This window comes from Talpa occidentalis, unplaced genomic scaffold (genome assembly GCF_014898055.3).
Source record: "Talpa occidentalis isolate TD23 unplaced genomic scaffold, MPIMG_talOcc4v2.1 talOcc4.15, whole genome shotgun sequence".
NCBI classification, from domain to species: domain Eukaryota; kingdom Metazoa; phylum Chordata; class Mammalia; order Eulipotyphla; family Talpidae; genus Talpa; species Talpa occidentalis.
This window is the reverse complement of record NW_023601543.1, coordinates 29,008,003-29,024,609: the sequence shown is the minus strand read 5'-3', so window position 1 is coordinate 29,024,609 and position 16,607 is coordinate 29,008,003. Positions and strand designations below refer to the sequence as shown.

The 16,607-nt window shown below is 36.1% G+C and overlaps 1 protein-coding gene across 1 annotated transcript in view; it reads right to left on the bottom strand.

The window, feature by feature from the left end:
• The window catches only part of NUP62CL (nucleoporin 62 C-terminal like), a 76,138-nt gene that overhangs the window by 31,092 nt on the left and 28,439 nt on the right, over positions 1-16,607 (bottom strand). The window contains exons 2-7 of the mRNA XM_037512115.2: positions 7,958-8,059; positions 5,914-6,067; positions 4,011-4,161; positions 3,710-3,759; positions 3,426-3,560; positions 1,471-1,582 (exon numbers count right to left, since the gene is read on the bottom strand). Coding sequence (XP_037368012.1) covers positions 1,471-1,582; positions 3,426-3,560; positions 3,710-3,759; positions 4,011-4,161; positions 5,914-6,067; positions 7,958-8,015 — 660 coding nt within the window. The 5' untranslated portion in view covers positions 8,016-8,059. The remainder of the gene's footprint in view (positions 1-1,470; positions 1,583-3,425; positions 3,561-3,709; positions 3,760-4,010; positions 4,162-5,913; positions 6,068-7,957; positions 8,060-16,607) is intronic.

Genomic DNA, 16,607 nt, shown 5'->3' with positions numbered 1-16,607 from the left:
CAGCAATTATCTTTTCATTCACTCATCTTAAACATCTCAATCACCCATGCCAGGAAAAACAAAAACAAAAAAGACTCAAACCAGTTAATACTAGCTATTAAAGTAAAACAAGGCTAAGGAGAGAAAAAAGGATAAGAATAGGATTACAATTTCCTTCCTCACTTGACTTACTCTGTTCAGAACACTTCTCTTGCATTAATTCAACAATGAGAGAATAGACATTAGCTCTGCTTCATAGCTAAATCTGCATATATTCATCTACACATCAAAATTCTATTACAATCAAATAATTATGAGTTTCGGAATCACAACAGTGATCTAATATTTCATTAAAAAGAAAATTTAAATTGAGTCAACTCTTGATCATCTGTGTGAACACAGGGAAATGGCAGCATGGATAATCCTAGACTAATTTATATTTGTCTTTGTTCAACTTTAGATTCACCCAAAGTAGAGAACAGCATCATTTTTATAGCTGAAAGGAACTTCGAGATTATTGAGTCTACCCTTGACATATTGCAAAAGAAGGAGCCAAGATCAGAGGGATTAAGTGACTTAAAATTCTAATGTTTTCTCAACTATAACATGTTGTCTCTTTATAATTAAAATAGCTAGCAATATATAAAGAACTGCCTGTATATAATTGGGCAAAGAGCTTACTAAAATATAATCACCACTTATGTATATGTTATTCATCCTCACCTACCCAGATCCTGGCCCCATTCCTAATCACAATCAACTGATAGAAAGTACAATGGAAACGTCCACAATGGTCAATTCCTCTTATCATTACTGCCATGGAGTGTGACTGGGGGAAATGAGAACTCTATTTAGCTGCTATGCCAATAGGGGAAGGTATAGGAATAGTAAGGTATAGGTACAGTAAGATAAAGGGAATAAAACAACCGTTTCTTACCACCAAATTAATTCAAGGCATATCAATCCTCTCATTTACATTATGAGTTAAGTAAGTAGGACTCTATGGAGCAGGTGGAAAGCTAATAATCATATTTAACAAAATTTCTATGGGAAAACATTTCATATCTCAAATAGTTGATTTGTTAAACTTTTAAGATCTAATCTAATCACAAATTAAAGATTGCCTGGATATACCTAACAGATTCAAACATATATACTCACAATTATATGAGTATATAATTATGTAAAAGTGAAGAACAAGCTAACTAATGAGTAACAGAAAACAAATAAGAACAAAGAATAGGGAGAAACCCTAAAAATTTAGGAAGAAAATTCTTTTTTTAAACCCTCCTGGGAATAATGACAAAAAACTTAACATTTTTGGTCCCTAAATATTTCCTCCACTACTAACTACACCCATGAGCTTTTTATCTCTAGAGGCAAGTAAGGAACCTTCTAGAGAACAGGAGAAGGTGCCCAGATAAAAGAGCCACAGAATGTTAATTTCATACTAAATCTTAGTTGTCCAAAAAGATAAAGCAGTTACCATACCGGGTCAGTAGTGTCAGCTGGACTTCCAAAACTATTCAGGTGCTCAACAATGTCCTTGAGATCTTGAGTCATTTGTTTCAGCTGAGCATCTATATTTTCTGCTGATTTGTAACTGAAAAAAGCAGGTAAAATAAAGAGATTAACAAGAAATGTTTCTTCCATTATTTATTGTTATTGACATACAAAGATGATACTGCCAACTGGTTTTGCCCCAGTTCCCCTACTTTCTCAATGATTAATAGCACGTTTTTATGGACACAGCATTCATGACCTTTTCATTGCCATAGTCTAAAAGACTCCACAGATGAAGGCTTTTATCCACCTTGCCATTTTTACAGTCAGCTATGTACCCTCTGGATAATGTTCCAGGGAAACTCTTTGAAGCAAAGGAACTTTTTAGGTGTCAAAACAAACTCATAGGAAGTTTAGATATATGAGAAGTTATTTGTTCTTTAGCAATATTCAGTAAGTGCTGAGATATCTTCAGTGATCTTAAACACATAAATTTTCAAAGTAAAACCTTATACAAATATACTCCATCATTCAACAAAAGATGCTTCGAAAAATGAGATTCATAATAATCAAAGGAAGATAAATCTGCTAAGTTGACAACAAATTGATCAGTTGGCTAAATCTCAGTACACACACACACACACACACACACACACACACACACACATTCTCTCTCTTAACCTAGTCAATGAATATGTTTATGAGCATTAAAGTCACCAGAGGCTTTTTCACCCTTGATATCAATAAAGATTAAACGATTCAATTACATTTATAGATAACTGTTTATTGCCTTTCTGTCCCAAACTACTTATAGGTAATTGGTTGGTTAGATTGTTGAAAATTCTAATAAAGATTTTCACAATATAAATCTTGCTATATAAAAGCAATAGGAAGGGAACTAATGTTTTAATTATTTTTTCAAACTATAGTTAGGATCCATTGTCCAAAAACATAACTATATATTTCAGCAAAATGACAGAATGCATGAAAAGCAATGCCAAGAAAAGAAATGTTCACAAAGGTGGAAATGCAAAAGCAGAAACAGAATTAAGGTCAGTACAGATTAGTCATACTTACCATATTTAAAGCACTTACAAAAAGTTAACTTGTCAAACCTTTTAAAAATAAGCTGTCTTAACTCAATAATTCATTGACAAAATGAGTCCAATTTACTCTCAATTTAGTTTATGTAGCACATTCATACAAGTTCTCCTAACAACACTTTATGTCAAATCTCAGTTCTGGAAAGATAAAGTTACTATAGAAACACTGGCAATGTATCGACCAAAGGTAAAGGCTGAATAGCACACAAATAAAACATATCCAGCCCAAGACATTGACAAAATCATTCAATCTCTGAAAGCTTTGTAGTTAGTCTCCCAAAGTGCCTTTAAAATAGCATATGATTGATCTCTGAAGCAACTATATGAACATTAGCTTTAAAAAGAGTCAATATAAATAGGAGTCCAGAAATATTCCACAATACTATGATACCACACACATAAAATTTGTATTTCTAACTTAAGAACAAACTTGACAAACATAAAACTTTTACAATGCTTATATATAAGCTTGAGATTAATAACATTATATAAAATACTATAACAATTCAGAATGATTATTTTCAAGTATCACGAAAAGATAAACGGAAAAAGTCAAATAAGATGATAAATGACAACTATGAGAATTTGTCCTTTTCCTTCTGACTTATCTCACTTAGCATAATGGATTATGGTGGAGGACTATGAGTGCCTTGGTGATGGGTGTGGTATGGTAACATACACATGAAGAGTGTCAATCATATGCAGTGTTGTAAGCCAATGTTACCTCAATAAAAGTAAATAAATAAAAATTTGTCGTTTCCTCCCACATTTCAATCAATTTTACCCATTCTTTAGTAACTAAGTTCTGGCACATTCCTTGATCTTTCTTCAGTGACCTACGTGTTCTCATGTTCCCCATCTGCATGCTGCAGAGAAAGAGACCCATTCTGATCCTTCACAGAAGCCTCTAAAGGGATCAAGAGATCTTCTAGTTCCTTCTGCTGTGACAGGATAAAATCCAATTCTTGTTCCAGTCTGGAAAAAAAAAAAAACAACAAGTCAACCGAAGGGCAGATGAAAATAATTTGGAGTGACAAAATAAATTTCATAAACTACAACAAGGAAATAAATCAGACCAAGAGATAAATCTTCAACCTTCCAATCTAGGAAATCTAAGGTCCTACCTTTTCTGATCCTGTTTCACTTTTTCCACCTCTCCATGTAAAACAGTAATCTACAAAGAGAAATAAGAGTACAAATATGTCACTAACTGAATTTTTTGCAGTAAATTTTAGAGCAGTATCAATTTTCTTACACAAATATGAAAGATATCCTAATTCAGGGTGTACATTACCTAAGAAAAATATTTTAAGTTGATCACCCATTTTGGAATAGAAAATTAACCACAAACCACAGGTCTAGCTTCTTTCATTCATCTGAAAATACTTGTATAATGCAAGTAGATTAATGAGCATAGCGTCTTACCTTCTCACCATTCTCAATCAATATACGGTCCCAAGCATTGACCTGGGTGGCATGGTGAAGAAAGTATTTCTCTTGATCCTCTAGCTCAAGGTTCCACTTGTATAACAGACCCTGCAGCTGACCATATGTCATCATGGGAGTTACCAGCGCACTACAAAAAAGATGAGGATGATCACATGACTACACTTTTATCCTTGAACTAAATTTGTCATGTGCTTCAATCATTATTCTTTTTTATTTCTGAGTAGTTTTCCATGGTGTTGTGGATGTATCATAGTTTAACTCTTCACCCACTGATGGGCATCTAATGACTGTGACTATAAAAGGGCAACTCAGGAGGGAACCTTGGGATAAAACTGTTCCTTATCTTGACAGTGTCAATGTCAATATCCAGGATATGATATTGTACTACTGTATTTCAAGATGTTATTGTTGAGGAAAACCAGGTAAAGAACACACAGGATTTTTTGCTTTAATTTCTTATAAGTATATATTTCTTATAAGTACATGGCTTTATTTCTTATAAGTACATTTACCTTAAAATAAAAAGCTCTATTTAAAAAATGAGCAATTAGAGAGGAACATGGCATACATTTTATGAACACAGGCTCTGAAGCTTGACTGCCTGAATTTTAACCCTGACTCAATCATTGTCAAGTAAGGGTGTGACCAGGATCAAATTATAAAATATCTATGTATGCCGGTTTTCTCATGTATAAAAAGGAACAAACTATATGCTCTAGAATGTTCATTGCAGCACTATTTATAATAGCTAGTACATGGAAGCAGCCTAAATGCCCATCAATAGACTATTAGATCAAGAAGATGTAGTATGTCCACACTATGGAATACTATTCAGCCATAAGGAAAGAGGAAATGCAGCCATTTACAGCAAAATGTTAGGAATTCAAGGGAATTATGTGTAGTTAAGCAAGTCAGAAGGACAAAAACAAACACTGGACATTTACATAATGGACAATTTGACAAAGTAAAATACTTAACAAAAACTAGCAAAACATTAACAAATGCTACAAGGGTTTTGAAGTTAAGAGGAAGAAGAGGGGAGAAAGGAACAAGATGATGTTAAGGAATGGTGGTGAGGAAAAAGAAAACAATTACTGAAAAATTTTTCAATTTTTTTCCACCAATTTAAAAATGTAATCAAAAAGAGAACTTACTTCATAGGGTTATTGTGAGGATTATATATAATATAATACATATAAAAGCAGTCATACTGCTAAGCATATAGTAATTATACAATAAATGTTAGCTTTTAATCATAATAGTAACTAATAATTGTATTATGGTATTAATGAGAAGACAAAGGTACGCTATTGTTCAACTTCTTAAATTATAGAACTCCGTCCACTAATTGTACCTTTGAGTCACCTAAATTTCAAACACTATTCTAAAGTTATGTGAGCAAAATAATATTCCATGGAGCTAGAAAGAATTACGCTCAGTGAAATAAGTCAGAAGGAAAAAGATAAATATCGGATGGTTTCACTTATAGGAGGAATATAGGGGAACCAAATAAGACATCAGGGGAAAAAATAATAATAATCCAAAACACAAGAAAACAAAAAACAAACAGACAATTATAAATCAGAGACATCCTGCAGGGGAGGAGGAGGGAGAGGTTTCAGAGGGAGGGAGGAGCACAGGGGACTGTGGTGATGGTTCATGGGTGCACTGGTGAAGGAAACTCTATGGGGACTACATCTCAGGGGGAGATTAAAAAAAAGCAAACATTGTTTAAAAATGAACAATGATGTAAAAAATATATGAAAAAATAAAAGAAATAATAAAAAGAAAAATTTCCAAAAAAGCTATGTGAGCAAATTATGCTTTGTGCATGATAAGTAAAATGAAACTCACACAAAATTCATATAAATAGACTTACTTAATGGTTGAAGTAAAAGGCACAGAAGTCATATTGGCTGAATCACTGACATTAATCCCAGCTGACACGGGTTGTTTTAGATTCAAAGCAAAGTCACTGGTGGTGATGGTAGTGGTGGTGGTAGTGACAGTGGTGGTGGTAGTTGTTGATGTAGCTGTAAGTGAGAAATGAGAAATTTCCTTTATTTAGTCCTTGAATGTTCAGGGAAAAAACTCTACAAGCATTTTAAAATGTTATTTTGAATAAAAAGTTATTGTGGTTTGAAGTCAATGTTGTTGTAACATGAAGTGATACATGCTAGGTCAGGTATCCGTGTTAACCTTTGTGCTGAAAATGAAATACCCTGGATAAACTTGTAGAAAAAGAAAAATTCATAACCTAATCAGGCCTATAACCATGAAAGAAACTGAATTAATACTCAAAACGTTTCCCCAAGAGAAATCTCTAGATCCACATCCTAGAAATTTTAAAATCTTACTAGCTACAGAAGGAGCTGCTCAACCTATACCAACAAATTTTAATCAAATTTATAGCACTAAGTATAAATTTATAGCACTAAGTATTCCCAGTTGAATTTGTTGGGGCACCAACTACAGAGAACAACATAATATTACCTATTACCCTTTTAATTAAAAACAGAGAGGAATTTATATAGGATCCTTTAGAAACTTTTGGTTAATATTCAAGAAATGTCCAGAAAAGGCAAGTCTGTGGAGATAGAAAGTAGATTATTATTTGTATGGAGCTGAGATCTTATTGGGATGATAGAAATGTTCTCAAACTGGATTATAGTGATGGTTACACAATAAAGTTAATAAAAATTCAGTAAGGTTAATAAAAATCACTGAATTATACACCTAATTTCATGATATATGTTATGTCTCATTGAAGATAATTTAAAATTACTGTGGTCAAGAATTCATCTCCTCTTACAGGCAAAGATATCAAAGACAGGAAGAGAAAGAAACCTTCCTGTCAGAGGGCAAGTGTTTTATTGAAAATGGAATTCATCCAATAATTTAAACTCCCAACCTCAGTCATGATTATAGTCACAAAATCTATTATAGCTAAGAAGGATGCTGTTTACACACATCAAAAGTTTTTTTAGAATCTTAGTCCTGTCTCAAAATTGTAAGTCTATGTGGCAGAAAGCACAACTCAAGTGGCGACTAGCAACTTTAACCAACGTTTACCATGTCAACTGCACAAAAGGATGGGGATGGTACGCTGCTGTTCTTCACACACAACTAGGCATTAGCAATACCCGACAAATTTTATCCCCAAGCTATGGTGATCATCTTGCTGTAATACAGTTTTGGGAGGACCATGTTACAGTAAGGATTACAACAACAAAGTCTAATGGTAAACATGGCATTGTGAAGATGCCTCAAAAGTACAGTAAATTTACATGGACCTGTGAAAAAGAACTGCCTGAGAGATGTATACAGAATTTAATATTCTCAAAAGAAGCTGGGGTTATGAGATAATTAATATCCCATTTCTCAGCTCAAAGCACCCAGATATTTCTTTTTAAGAGGAGAGGTAACAAACACCACACAGTGTCAATTAAAACTCCAAAATACAGTCAATCTTTTTGTTATGTTCTGCGTCTGGTGGATAAAATGTAAGCACTATAAACCTGGTCTACATAGAAGAATGCACTGCAACAAGGCTCCCATTTATTTAAATGGGAAATATAATTTCCTGTCTTATTCAAACAGATAGTAAGATTTCCCTTCAAACATACTTGGCAAAACTCTTACTCCTATTCCTGTTAGGTTCAAGTTGTCTGAAAACATCACAGTGTTAATGAACTGTACACTTAAAAAATCACTTTAAGCTTTAATAATCATGTTACTATAAAATTCACAGGTAAAACTGTGACAACTATATTTATAAGCAAAGCTATTATTGATATAAGGAATTACAGATGGGATCAAGCACAATAACAATTTTGAGATGCAGGAGTTCCATACTTTATATTGTCAAATTGAGTTAAGTAGCCTGATCCGAATTAATATTTTCTTTGCAACTAGTAACTTACCTGAGAGCCCAGTAGCAGCAATGGAGGTAGAAACATCTGACAGTGAGGTAAACAGCATAGTGCTTGAATCAGTAGTGGCAAGAGCAGATGCTTGAATCAAACCTAGAAATCAAAATAACAGAGAAATATATCACTAAAATGATTTTTAAAAAGTAAAACACCATTATAATTTAACAAGTTTCAATTATATGGAGAAATATAAACAAAGCAAGGGAAATCAGTTACCTTGAAATCTAGTATCAATCATAGGAAGTAAAAGCCTGATTAAAAAAGTAGTTCATCAGTACTGCTTACTATAGCCAGCCTTCTAGCACCACCATAACAAAGAAATTCAACTCTACTGAAAAAGTAAGAGGGAGATCCGCTTCCAAAATTGAGACATAAGAAGTCCTGGAGCCCCATTCCCAGTGAAATGACCATAATTGGTGAAAAAAAAGTATTTATTGTTTTGAGATATCTGGAAATTGTCCCAAAAGCATAAAGCAAATGAAAGAGCAATTATTTATTTCAAGAAAATATACCAAAACTTAATAACACTAGTGACAGTTTGTGGCATATTAACAACAGCCCACTGCCTGCCTTGCCTCTTTCCCCCTACTCACCTTGACGGAAACTATACTCCAGGCAGGAGTGACCAAGAGGACCAGACTCCCTGTTCTCTCAGCTCCCAGCCAAGGGATACAGTATCTCTCATTGAGAAGAGCAGTAGCTAGCATTTTTTATTGCCTCCAACACAGAGTTAAAAGGCTGAAATTCCTGGTGAGTACAGCAAAGAGCTGAGAGGTTCCCTTCCTCCGGTCAGTCATCACTCAGGGCAGAGGCTGTACCCCAGGCACAGCAGATTGAGATTACGGGGGCCCCATCAACTTACCCTGACTGCTTTGCCCTCGCCCAATTGTAGGGCTGAGGTTTCATGTATGAAGATATAAGCAAGAAAACCATGTGCTATTGCCACTGCTCAGCACCCAAAGCACTAGTTTAAAGATCTTCCCCAGGAGTAAAGGTAGCCCATAAGAACAGACGACTCCCAAGCTATCTCCCAAAGAATTGATTTTTTTAAATTTAATTTTATTTATTTATTTTAAAATAAATTTTATTTTTATATTCCCCATACAATTGCAACCCCCTTATTTTGACCCCAATCCCTCCCCTCCCCGCCCCCCACCCCTATAGAGAGTCTCTGGTTCATAGTTTTTTGTTGATTTTGATTTTCACTTTCTTATAGTTATTCCCAAAGAATTGATTTTTGAAATGCAAAACATTATTGAAATAAACTAAAGATATTCTAAATAAATAGAAGGATTTCATGTTCATGGATTAGTATTAAAATGGTGTGGTAGGGCCTCCACGGTGGTGCAGCGGTTAAGCGCTGGGCTGAGTAGCTGCCCACAGCCTCTGCAGCGCCAGTTCCATGCCCGGCCTCCAGGTGAGGGTCCCACATGGCGCGTAGACCTTTCCTGCCGCCCGCTGCTCCCCTCAGCAGTGTACTTCGGTCCTTCTGTCTGTTCTGCTCCCTGCTCTGGCTCTGGTGAATTCTCTCATCCTCCCATGCTTCTGACTGTACCCAGGGCTTGTATAATAAATAAATAAATAAAATCTTTTTAAAAAATAAAAATAAAATAAAATAAAATGGTGTGATAGACAAAAAATGGTCCCTACAGGTGGTGGCAACCTAATACGCAGAGCCTGTAAACCTATTTCCTTACTTGACAAAAGAAACTTTATAAATACGATAAAGGTTAAGTACCTTGAGATAGGGAGATCATCCTGGATTATTGCAAAAAGTAATGACAAGATTTTTACTTTATTATAATTAGTCTTTTTCCTGGTCCCTTATTTAGGTTTTCTAAATTCCTGCTATGAGTGAGACCATCCAGTATTTTTCTTTTCCTTTCTGGCTTATTTCGCTGAGCATGATCCCTTCCAGCTCCATCAACAAGCAACTATAAAGCAAAGACACACTACGGGGGGGGGGGGGGGGGGAGTGGGGGGGAGACGGGAAGAGGAGGAAGGATTAGGGTCAAAATAAGTGGAGTGGGAATTGTATGGGGGATATAACCATGATGAAAATGCATATATTGTGCAAAAATGAAAAATGATATAAAAATATACAAAATAAAATTTTAAAAAAGTAATGACAAGAATCCCTAAATGTAGACCTATTTTCCAGGCTGTGATCAGAGGGAGATGTGACTATAAAAGAATGGTTAGAAAGATACAAAATTCCTGATACTGATGGAATTTAAGACAAGAAAACATACTCAATGTCATTAGTCATTAAAAAAGTGCAAATCAGGGCCTCCCTAGGTGGCACAGCGGTTGAGCACTGGGTTGTGAAGCTGCCCGCAGCCTCTGCAGCACCAGTTCAATCCCCGGCCACAAGTGAGGGTCCCACATGGAGCGCAGACCTCTCCTGCCGCGCCCGCTGCTCCCCTCAGCAGTGTATTTCATCCGTCTACCTGTTCTGTTCTCCGCTCTGGCTCTGGTAAATTCTCTCACTCTCCTGTGCTTCTGACTATACCCAGTGCTTGTATAAATAAATAAATAAATAAATCTTTTTTTTTTTAAAGTGCAAATCAAAACCACAATGAAATACTAGTTCAAACCTACTAGGATGGCTATAATCATAAAGAAAGGTAATATCAACTGTTGGCAAAGTTGTGGAAATATCGGAAACCTCATACACCACTACCAGGAATGTAAAATGGTACTGCCTCTTTCAAAATTGTCTGACACTTCTTCAAAGTGTTAAGCATAGTTAGCATATGACCCAGTAATTTGACTTCTAGATATCTGGACAAAATAAATGTAAACACATATCCACTCAACAACATGTAATGAAGTTCATAGAACATTATTTCCAACAGACAAAAGATGGGAACAACCTTAATGAAAATCAAGTGATGAATGGATGAATAAAGTGTGGTATATCCATACAACAGTTGCATTTGGTCATAACAGGAAAATCAAGCTTTGATACATGCTAAAACACAGAGGAGTCTTGAAAGCATAACTTTTACTTAAAGAAGCTAATCACAGGGCCTCTCCGGTGGCGCAGCGGTTGAGCGCTGGGTTGCGAAGCTGCCTGCAGCCTCTGTGGCGCCGGTTCGATCCCTGGCTGCCGGGCTAGGGTCCCACATGGTGCGCAGATCTGTCCTGACACCCGCTGCTCCCTCAGCAGTGTACTTCGTCACTCTGCCTGTTCTACTCCCCACTCTGGCTTTGGTGAATTCTCTCACCCTCCCGCGCTTCTGACTGTACCCAGTGCTTGTATAAATAAATAGATAAATCTTTAAAAAAAAAGCTAATCACAAAAGACCACAGAATATATTATTCCAGTTATATGCAGTGTCCAGAATAGTGAAATATAGAGATAGGAAGTAGTTGCTAGGGACTGGGGGGAGATGAAATGGATAGTGACTGCTAATGGGTGCAGAGTTTCTTTAGGGGATGATGAAAACATCCAAAAATTGACTATGGTAATGACTATACAGCTCTGTGAAAATACTAAAAACAAATTAATTATACAAAGAAATAAATCTAAAGAAACTACACAAAGACACAAGTAAGATTAATTGGTTAAGTGAAAATGGAATTCATTTCTTTCAACCTTGCTACAGATCACTGTGCATGGCATATGGTAGTAAGTGCCCTATAAATATTTATGTTGAATTAAGCCAACATTTTCCAGACAACAAGATATAATCACATATTATATTTCCTAAAAATAAAAAAACTGCTGTCAGGTGCCAGTAACACAAAAGGTGGGCACCAAGATCACACCTACTAGTTCCTCTGGCTTAGAAGAAATTTCCCTCGGGCTTCTGGTCATTTGGCTGCCGTTTTATGTCCTATTTTAGAAGCTGAGGACATGAGTAGGAGTTACCAAAAATGACTGAGATGACACACCTAGTAAATGATCAAGATGGCACAGAGGAGGTTCCTTGCTTCATTCCTGAGACGATCATCTGAATTAATCAGATGGGCATTACACCCAGTGAATCTGTGGTTTGGGATGAAACTAGAACACCTCGTGGATATCAGAGACCAGCACAGCCTGTACCAGAAAGTACAAAGAGGAGATCCATGCTTCACTGAAGGAGAGATAGGTGGACAAAAAAATCTGGAGGTTGTGGTTGGGAAAAGGAGGCTACCTTAAAAACAGCTCTGTCAGTCATTAGAAGCCCTGGGGAGAGCTAAACACTGTGGAAGTACACACCCATGAGTGAAGAGAAAAACATGCAGAGGAGCTTGGATGCTCCCTGCAAGAAAACAAGGACAGTATGCTGAACTGTATACCTTCCCTCTTATCCTGTGTGACTGCTACTGACTTCATGAAGACCACAGACAGTTTGCAGACTACAAAGTCTCAGCTCTGTAACCCCAAAAAGGAAGGATATCAATGGTACCATAAACACAAGCTCCCTATACTCCAGCATATTCACAACAGCTACATTCCTCCAGGTCACTCCCCTACCCCCTGACTCAGCTGCACTAAGTTCAGATATCTGAAACTACAGAAGGCAAAAGAGGTCAAATATCTAAAATCAGATAAAACCATAGTGCCACTTGCTGGAAAGTAGAAGTAGTTCAAATCCCTGTTACTTAATAGATACTTAAAACAAAAAGAAAATTAAAGCAGCAAAATGGGAAAACAACTAAACAAACCAACACATGACAACCTGAAACCTCATAGGATTTGACATTAGTAGGAGAGAACAATTCTCCAGAATCCAACCACAAGGACATAGGAGATTTTACCTCCCCATCAGATAAAAATTCACAATCATCATGATAAAATAATAAATTTGTCATGATAAAACAAATTTGTGGAAAATCAAAATGATCTAAAAAACTCGGAAAAGCAAATCAAAGAGATACAACAAATCCAGAAAAACAAATGAATGACTTAGAAATAAAAAAAATAGATACCAAAACTTTAAATAAGAAAATAACATATTCAGAAGGTAAAAGCTTAATAGATGAGATTAAAAATTCTACAGAAAGCTATAGAAGCAGAACAAACCAAATAGATGATCAGATTAATGATCCTGAAAGTAACAATACACAAAAGATCCAAGTGGAAAAACCAGAAATATGGAAAAAATGAGTAAAAAAATCAAGAACTAGCTGACTTCCATAGAAAAGGCAACATAAGGCTCATGGGTATCCCAGAAGGGGAAGAGAGAAGTGGGGGAACAGAGAGCTTATTTGAAGAAATAATAGGAAATTTTCCTAAACTTGGGGAAGGAGCTAAATATACAACTTTTTAAAAATATTTTATTATTTTTGCATAGAAGAACTGGGGTGTAAGCCAGAGGTGGGGTGTGTATGTGAGAGGATTCACCAGAGACAGAGTGGGGAGCTGAACGGGCAGATCTACTGAAATACACTGCTTAGGGGAGCAACGGGTGGGACAGGAGAGGTCTGCTGTGTCATGTGGGTTAGCTCCCTGGCCGGGAATTGAATTCAGGCTGCGCAGGTGGGTCCTCATGGTAGTAGCACTGAGACTTAACACCTAGGCCACCAGGGAGGCCCTGAATATACAATTTCATGAAGCTGAAAGAATACCTGGTAATCAAATGTAATGACATATACACCAAGATATAGTAGTGAAACCATCAAGAGTTCAATGCAAAGACAAACTATTGAAGTTGGTTAGGAGAAAAATGCAGGTAACCTATGAAGTCACTCCTATGGAGCTTTTATCAGACTTCTTAGAAGAAATTCCACAAGAAAGGAGAGAATGGAATGATGTATTCAAAATACTAAAGATAAAAACTTCCAGACAAGAATACTATATCTTACAAGATTCTCTTTCAGATATGAGGAAAAATAAAGGTCTTCCCAGATAAACAGAAGCTAGAGGAGTTTGCAAACACTGGACTTACCCTGCAAGAAATATTGAAAGGAGCTCTACTATCTAAATTGAAAAGAAAAGAAAAGCCTCAAAAAAAACTGAACAAGGAAATCACTAGAACCAGAATACTAAAGACAAAAAGGCAATGTACAGATTTAGTGCAATCACTATGAAAATTTTCATGGTATTCTTCATAGAAATTTAAAAAAAATGCTATAATTTATATGGAATCACAAAAGATCACAAATAACCAAAAGAATACTGAGAAAAAAAATGGATTCACAGTCCAGATTTCAAACTATACTTAAAAGCTACAGTAATCAAATAAGTATGGTACTGGAACAAAAATAAACTCACAAACCAGTGGAATAGAATTGAGAGGCCAGAAATAAACCCACACTTACATGGACAGTTAATCTATGACTAAGGAGTCAAAGAGTATACAATACAGAAAGGAAAGTATCTTCAATAGTTTTGGGGAAAATTAGACAGCCATATGCAAAAAAATGTGAAACAAGATCACCATTTCACACCATACACAAAAATTAATTCAAAATGGATCAAAGATGTTAAGACCTGAAACCATAAAATGCATAGAAGAAAACAGACAAAAACACTCCATGACATTGACTTCAGTTATATCTTTGTGGATTTGACTCCAATAGCAAGGGAAACAAAAGCAAAGATAAGCAAATGAGACTAACTCAAACTACATAGCTTCTGCACAGTTAAAGAAATTATCATTGAAATGAAATGATGTCCTATCAAATGGGAGAAAATATTTATTCACACTTTATATATCTGACAAGGGGCTAATACCCAAGATCTACAAAGAACTATACAACTCAACAAAAAAGAAAACCCAACCAAAAAAAAAAAAAAAAAAGGACAGAATAACCAAATAGACACTTTTCCAGAGAAGAAATACAGATGGCCAACAGGCAAATGAAAAAATGCTTGTCGTCAATTATCATCAGGGAAATACACAATCAAATCCACAATGAAATACCACCTAATGCCTGTGAGAATGACCCTTATAAAAAAAAGAACAGAACAAAAAGTGCTGGCAAGGGTATAGAAAAAAGGGAACCCTCATACACTGATATACTGTCAGTGGGAATGTAGACTGGTTCAGTCCCTATGGAAAATAGTATGTCAGCTTCTTAATATATTAATAATAGATCTGTCATTGGATCCAGTAATTCCACTCTTAGGTATCTACCTGAAAAATGCAAACCACTAATTCAAAGAGATAAATACACTTCTATGTTCACTGCAGCATTATTTACAATAGCCAAGGTATGGAAACAACCTAAGTGCCCAGCAACAGATGAATGGATTAAAAAGATGTGATATGTAGACACAATGGAATACTACTGAGCTATGATGAACTCTTGCTATTCGTGACGACATGGATGGAACCAGAGAGGATTATGCTAAGCAAAGTAAGTCAGAAAGAGAAAAACTAATATAAGATGATTTCACTCATATTGGAATATATAGAAACAAAACAAAGAAACAGATCAAACCAAACCAAACCAAACCCTAGAAACCTGACTGTGGAATTTAGGCTATCAAATGGGTTGATAGAGGATGGGGAGCAAAGTGTGGAGGGGGCCAAATAGACTATGGTGGAGGATTTGTTTTGGTGGTGGATGTGGTATGATAACATTATTCTGAAGAGGTATGAACCTATATATCTAGAACATATACAGTGTTATATACCAATGCTACCTTAATAAAAAATAATTTTTATAAATGTGAATTTAATTTCTATGCAAGAAATGATCTATTCTTGGACAAATTATATATTTTATGAATATAAATATTAAGTAACTCTTGATGAGAGTGCTTATAGTAATAAGTGTATCTCTATTTAATAAAAATGCTAATAATTAATTGCTTTTTAATCTTTTGTTGCTTACATCTATCAGTTGAATAACTCATGGCAATGTATGTCCTAAGTCTCTGCTATCCAAAACATCTAGGGTCCCCGGGGATAAAGAGGTTAGGGAGGAGATGCTGGCAAGGAACTTTGAACATTATTACATATCACCCACTACTTGAAATGTGTACAATGGAACCTTCCTGCTTCATTTAAGACAAACACCACATGTATAATACCAAAGGTGGGCCTCCCTGGTGGCACAAGATGTTAAGCATCAGCACTATGAAGCTATCAGCAGCAACTGCAGCATGAGTTCAATCCCCGGCCAGTGAGGTGACCCACATGGTGCAGCAGACCTCTTCTGACTTGCCCGCTGTATTTCAGTAGATCTGCTTGTTCTTCTCCCCACTCTGTCTCTGGTGAATCCTCTCACCACCATCCTCGCACTTCTGGCCTGTACCCCAGTTCTTGTATGCATAAATAAATAAATCTTTAACAAAATTTAAAAAATACCAAAGTTATTTTTATATTTATCACTCATTACCTACTGATGAGGTTCAATATTTTTTTAATTAATTTATTTATTTATACAAGCACTGGGTACAGTCAGAAGCGCGGGAGGGTGAGAGAATTCACCAGAACCAGAGGGGAGAGCAGAGCAGGCAGAGTGACGAAGCACACAGCTGAGAGGAGCAGCAGGCGGCAGAGGAGGTCTGCGTGCCATGTGGGACCCTCGCCTGGTGGCCGGGGATTGAACCGGCACTGCAGAGGCTGCAGGCAGCTTCGCAACCCAGCGCTTAACCACTGCGCCACCGGGAAGGCCCGAGGTTCAATTTTTATTATGGGTTTAATGGTTACTTTAATTTCTTCATTTGAATTTTCCAATTCACGTCATCAGCCCA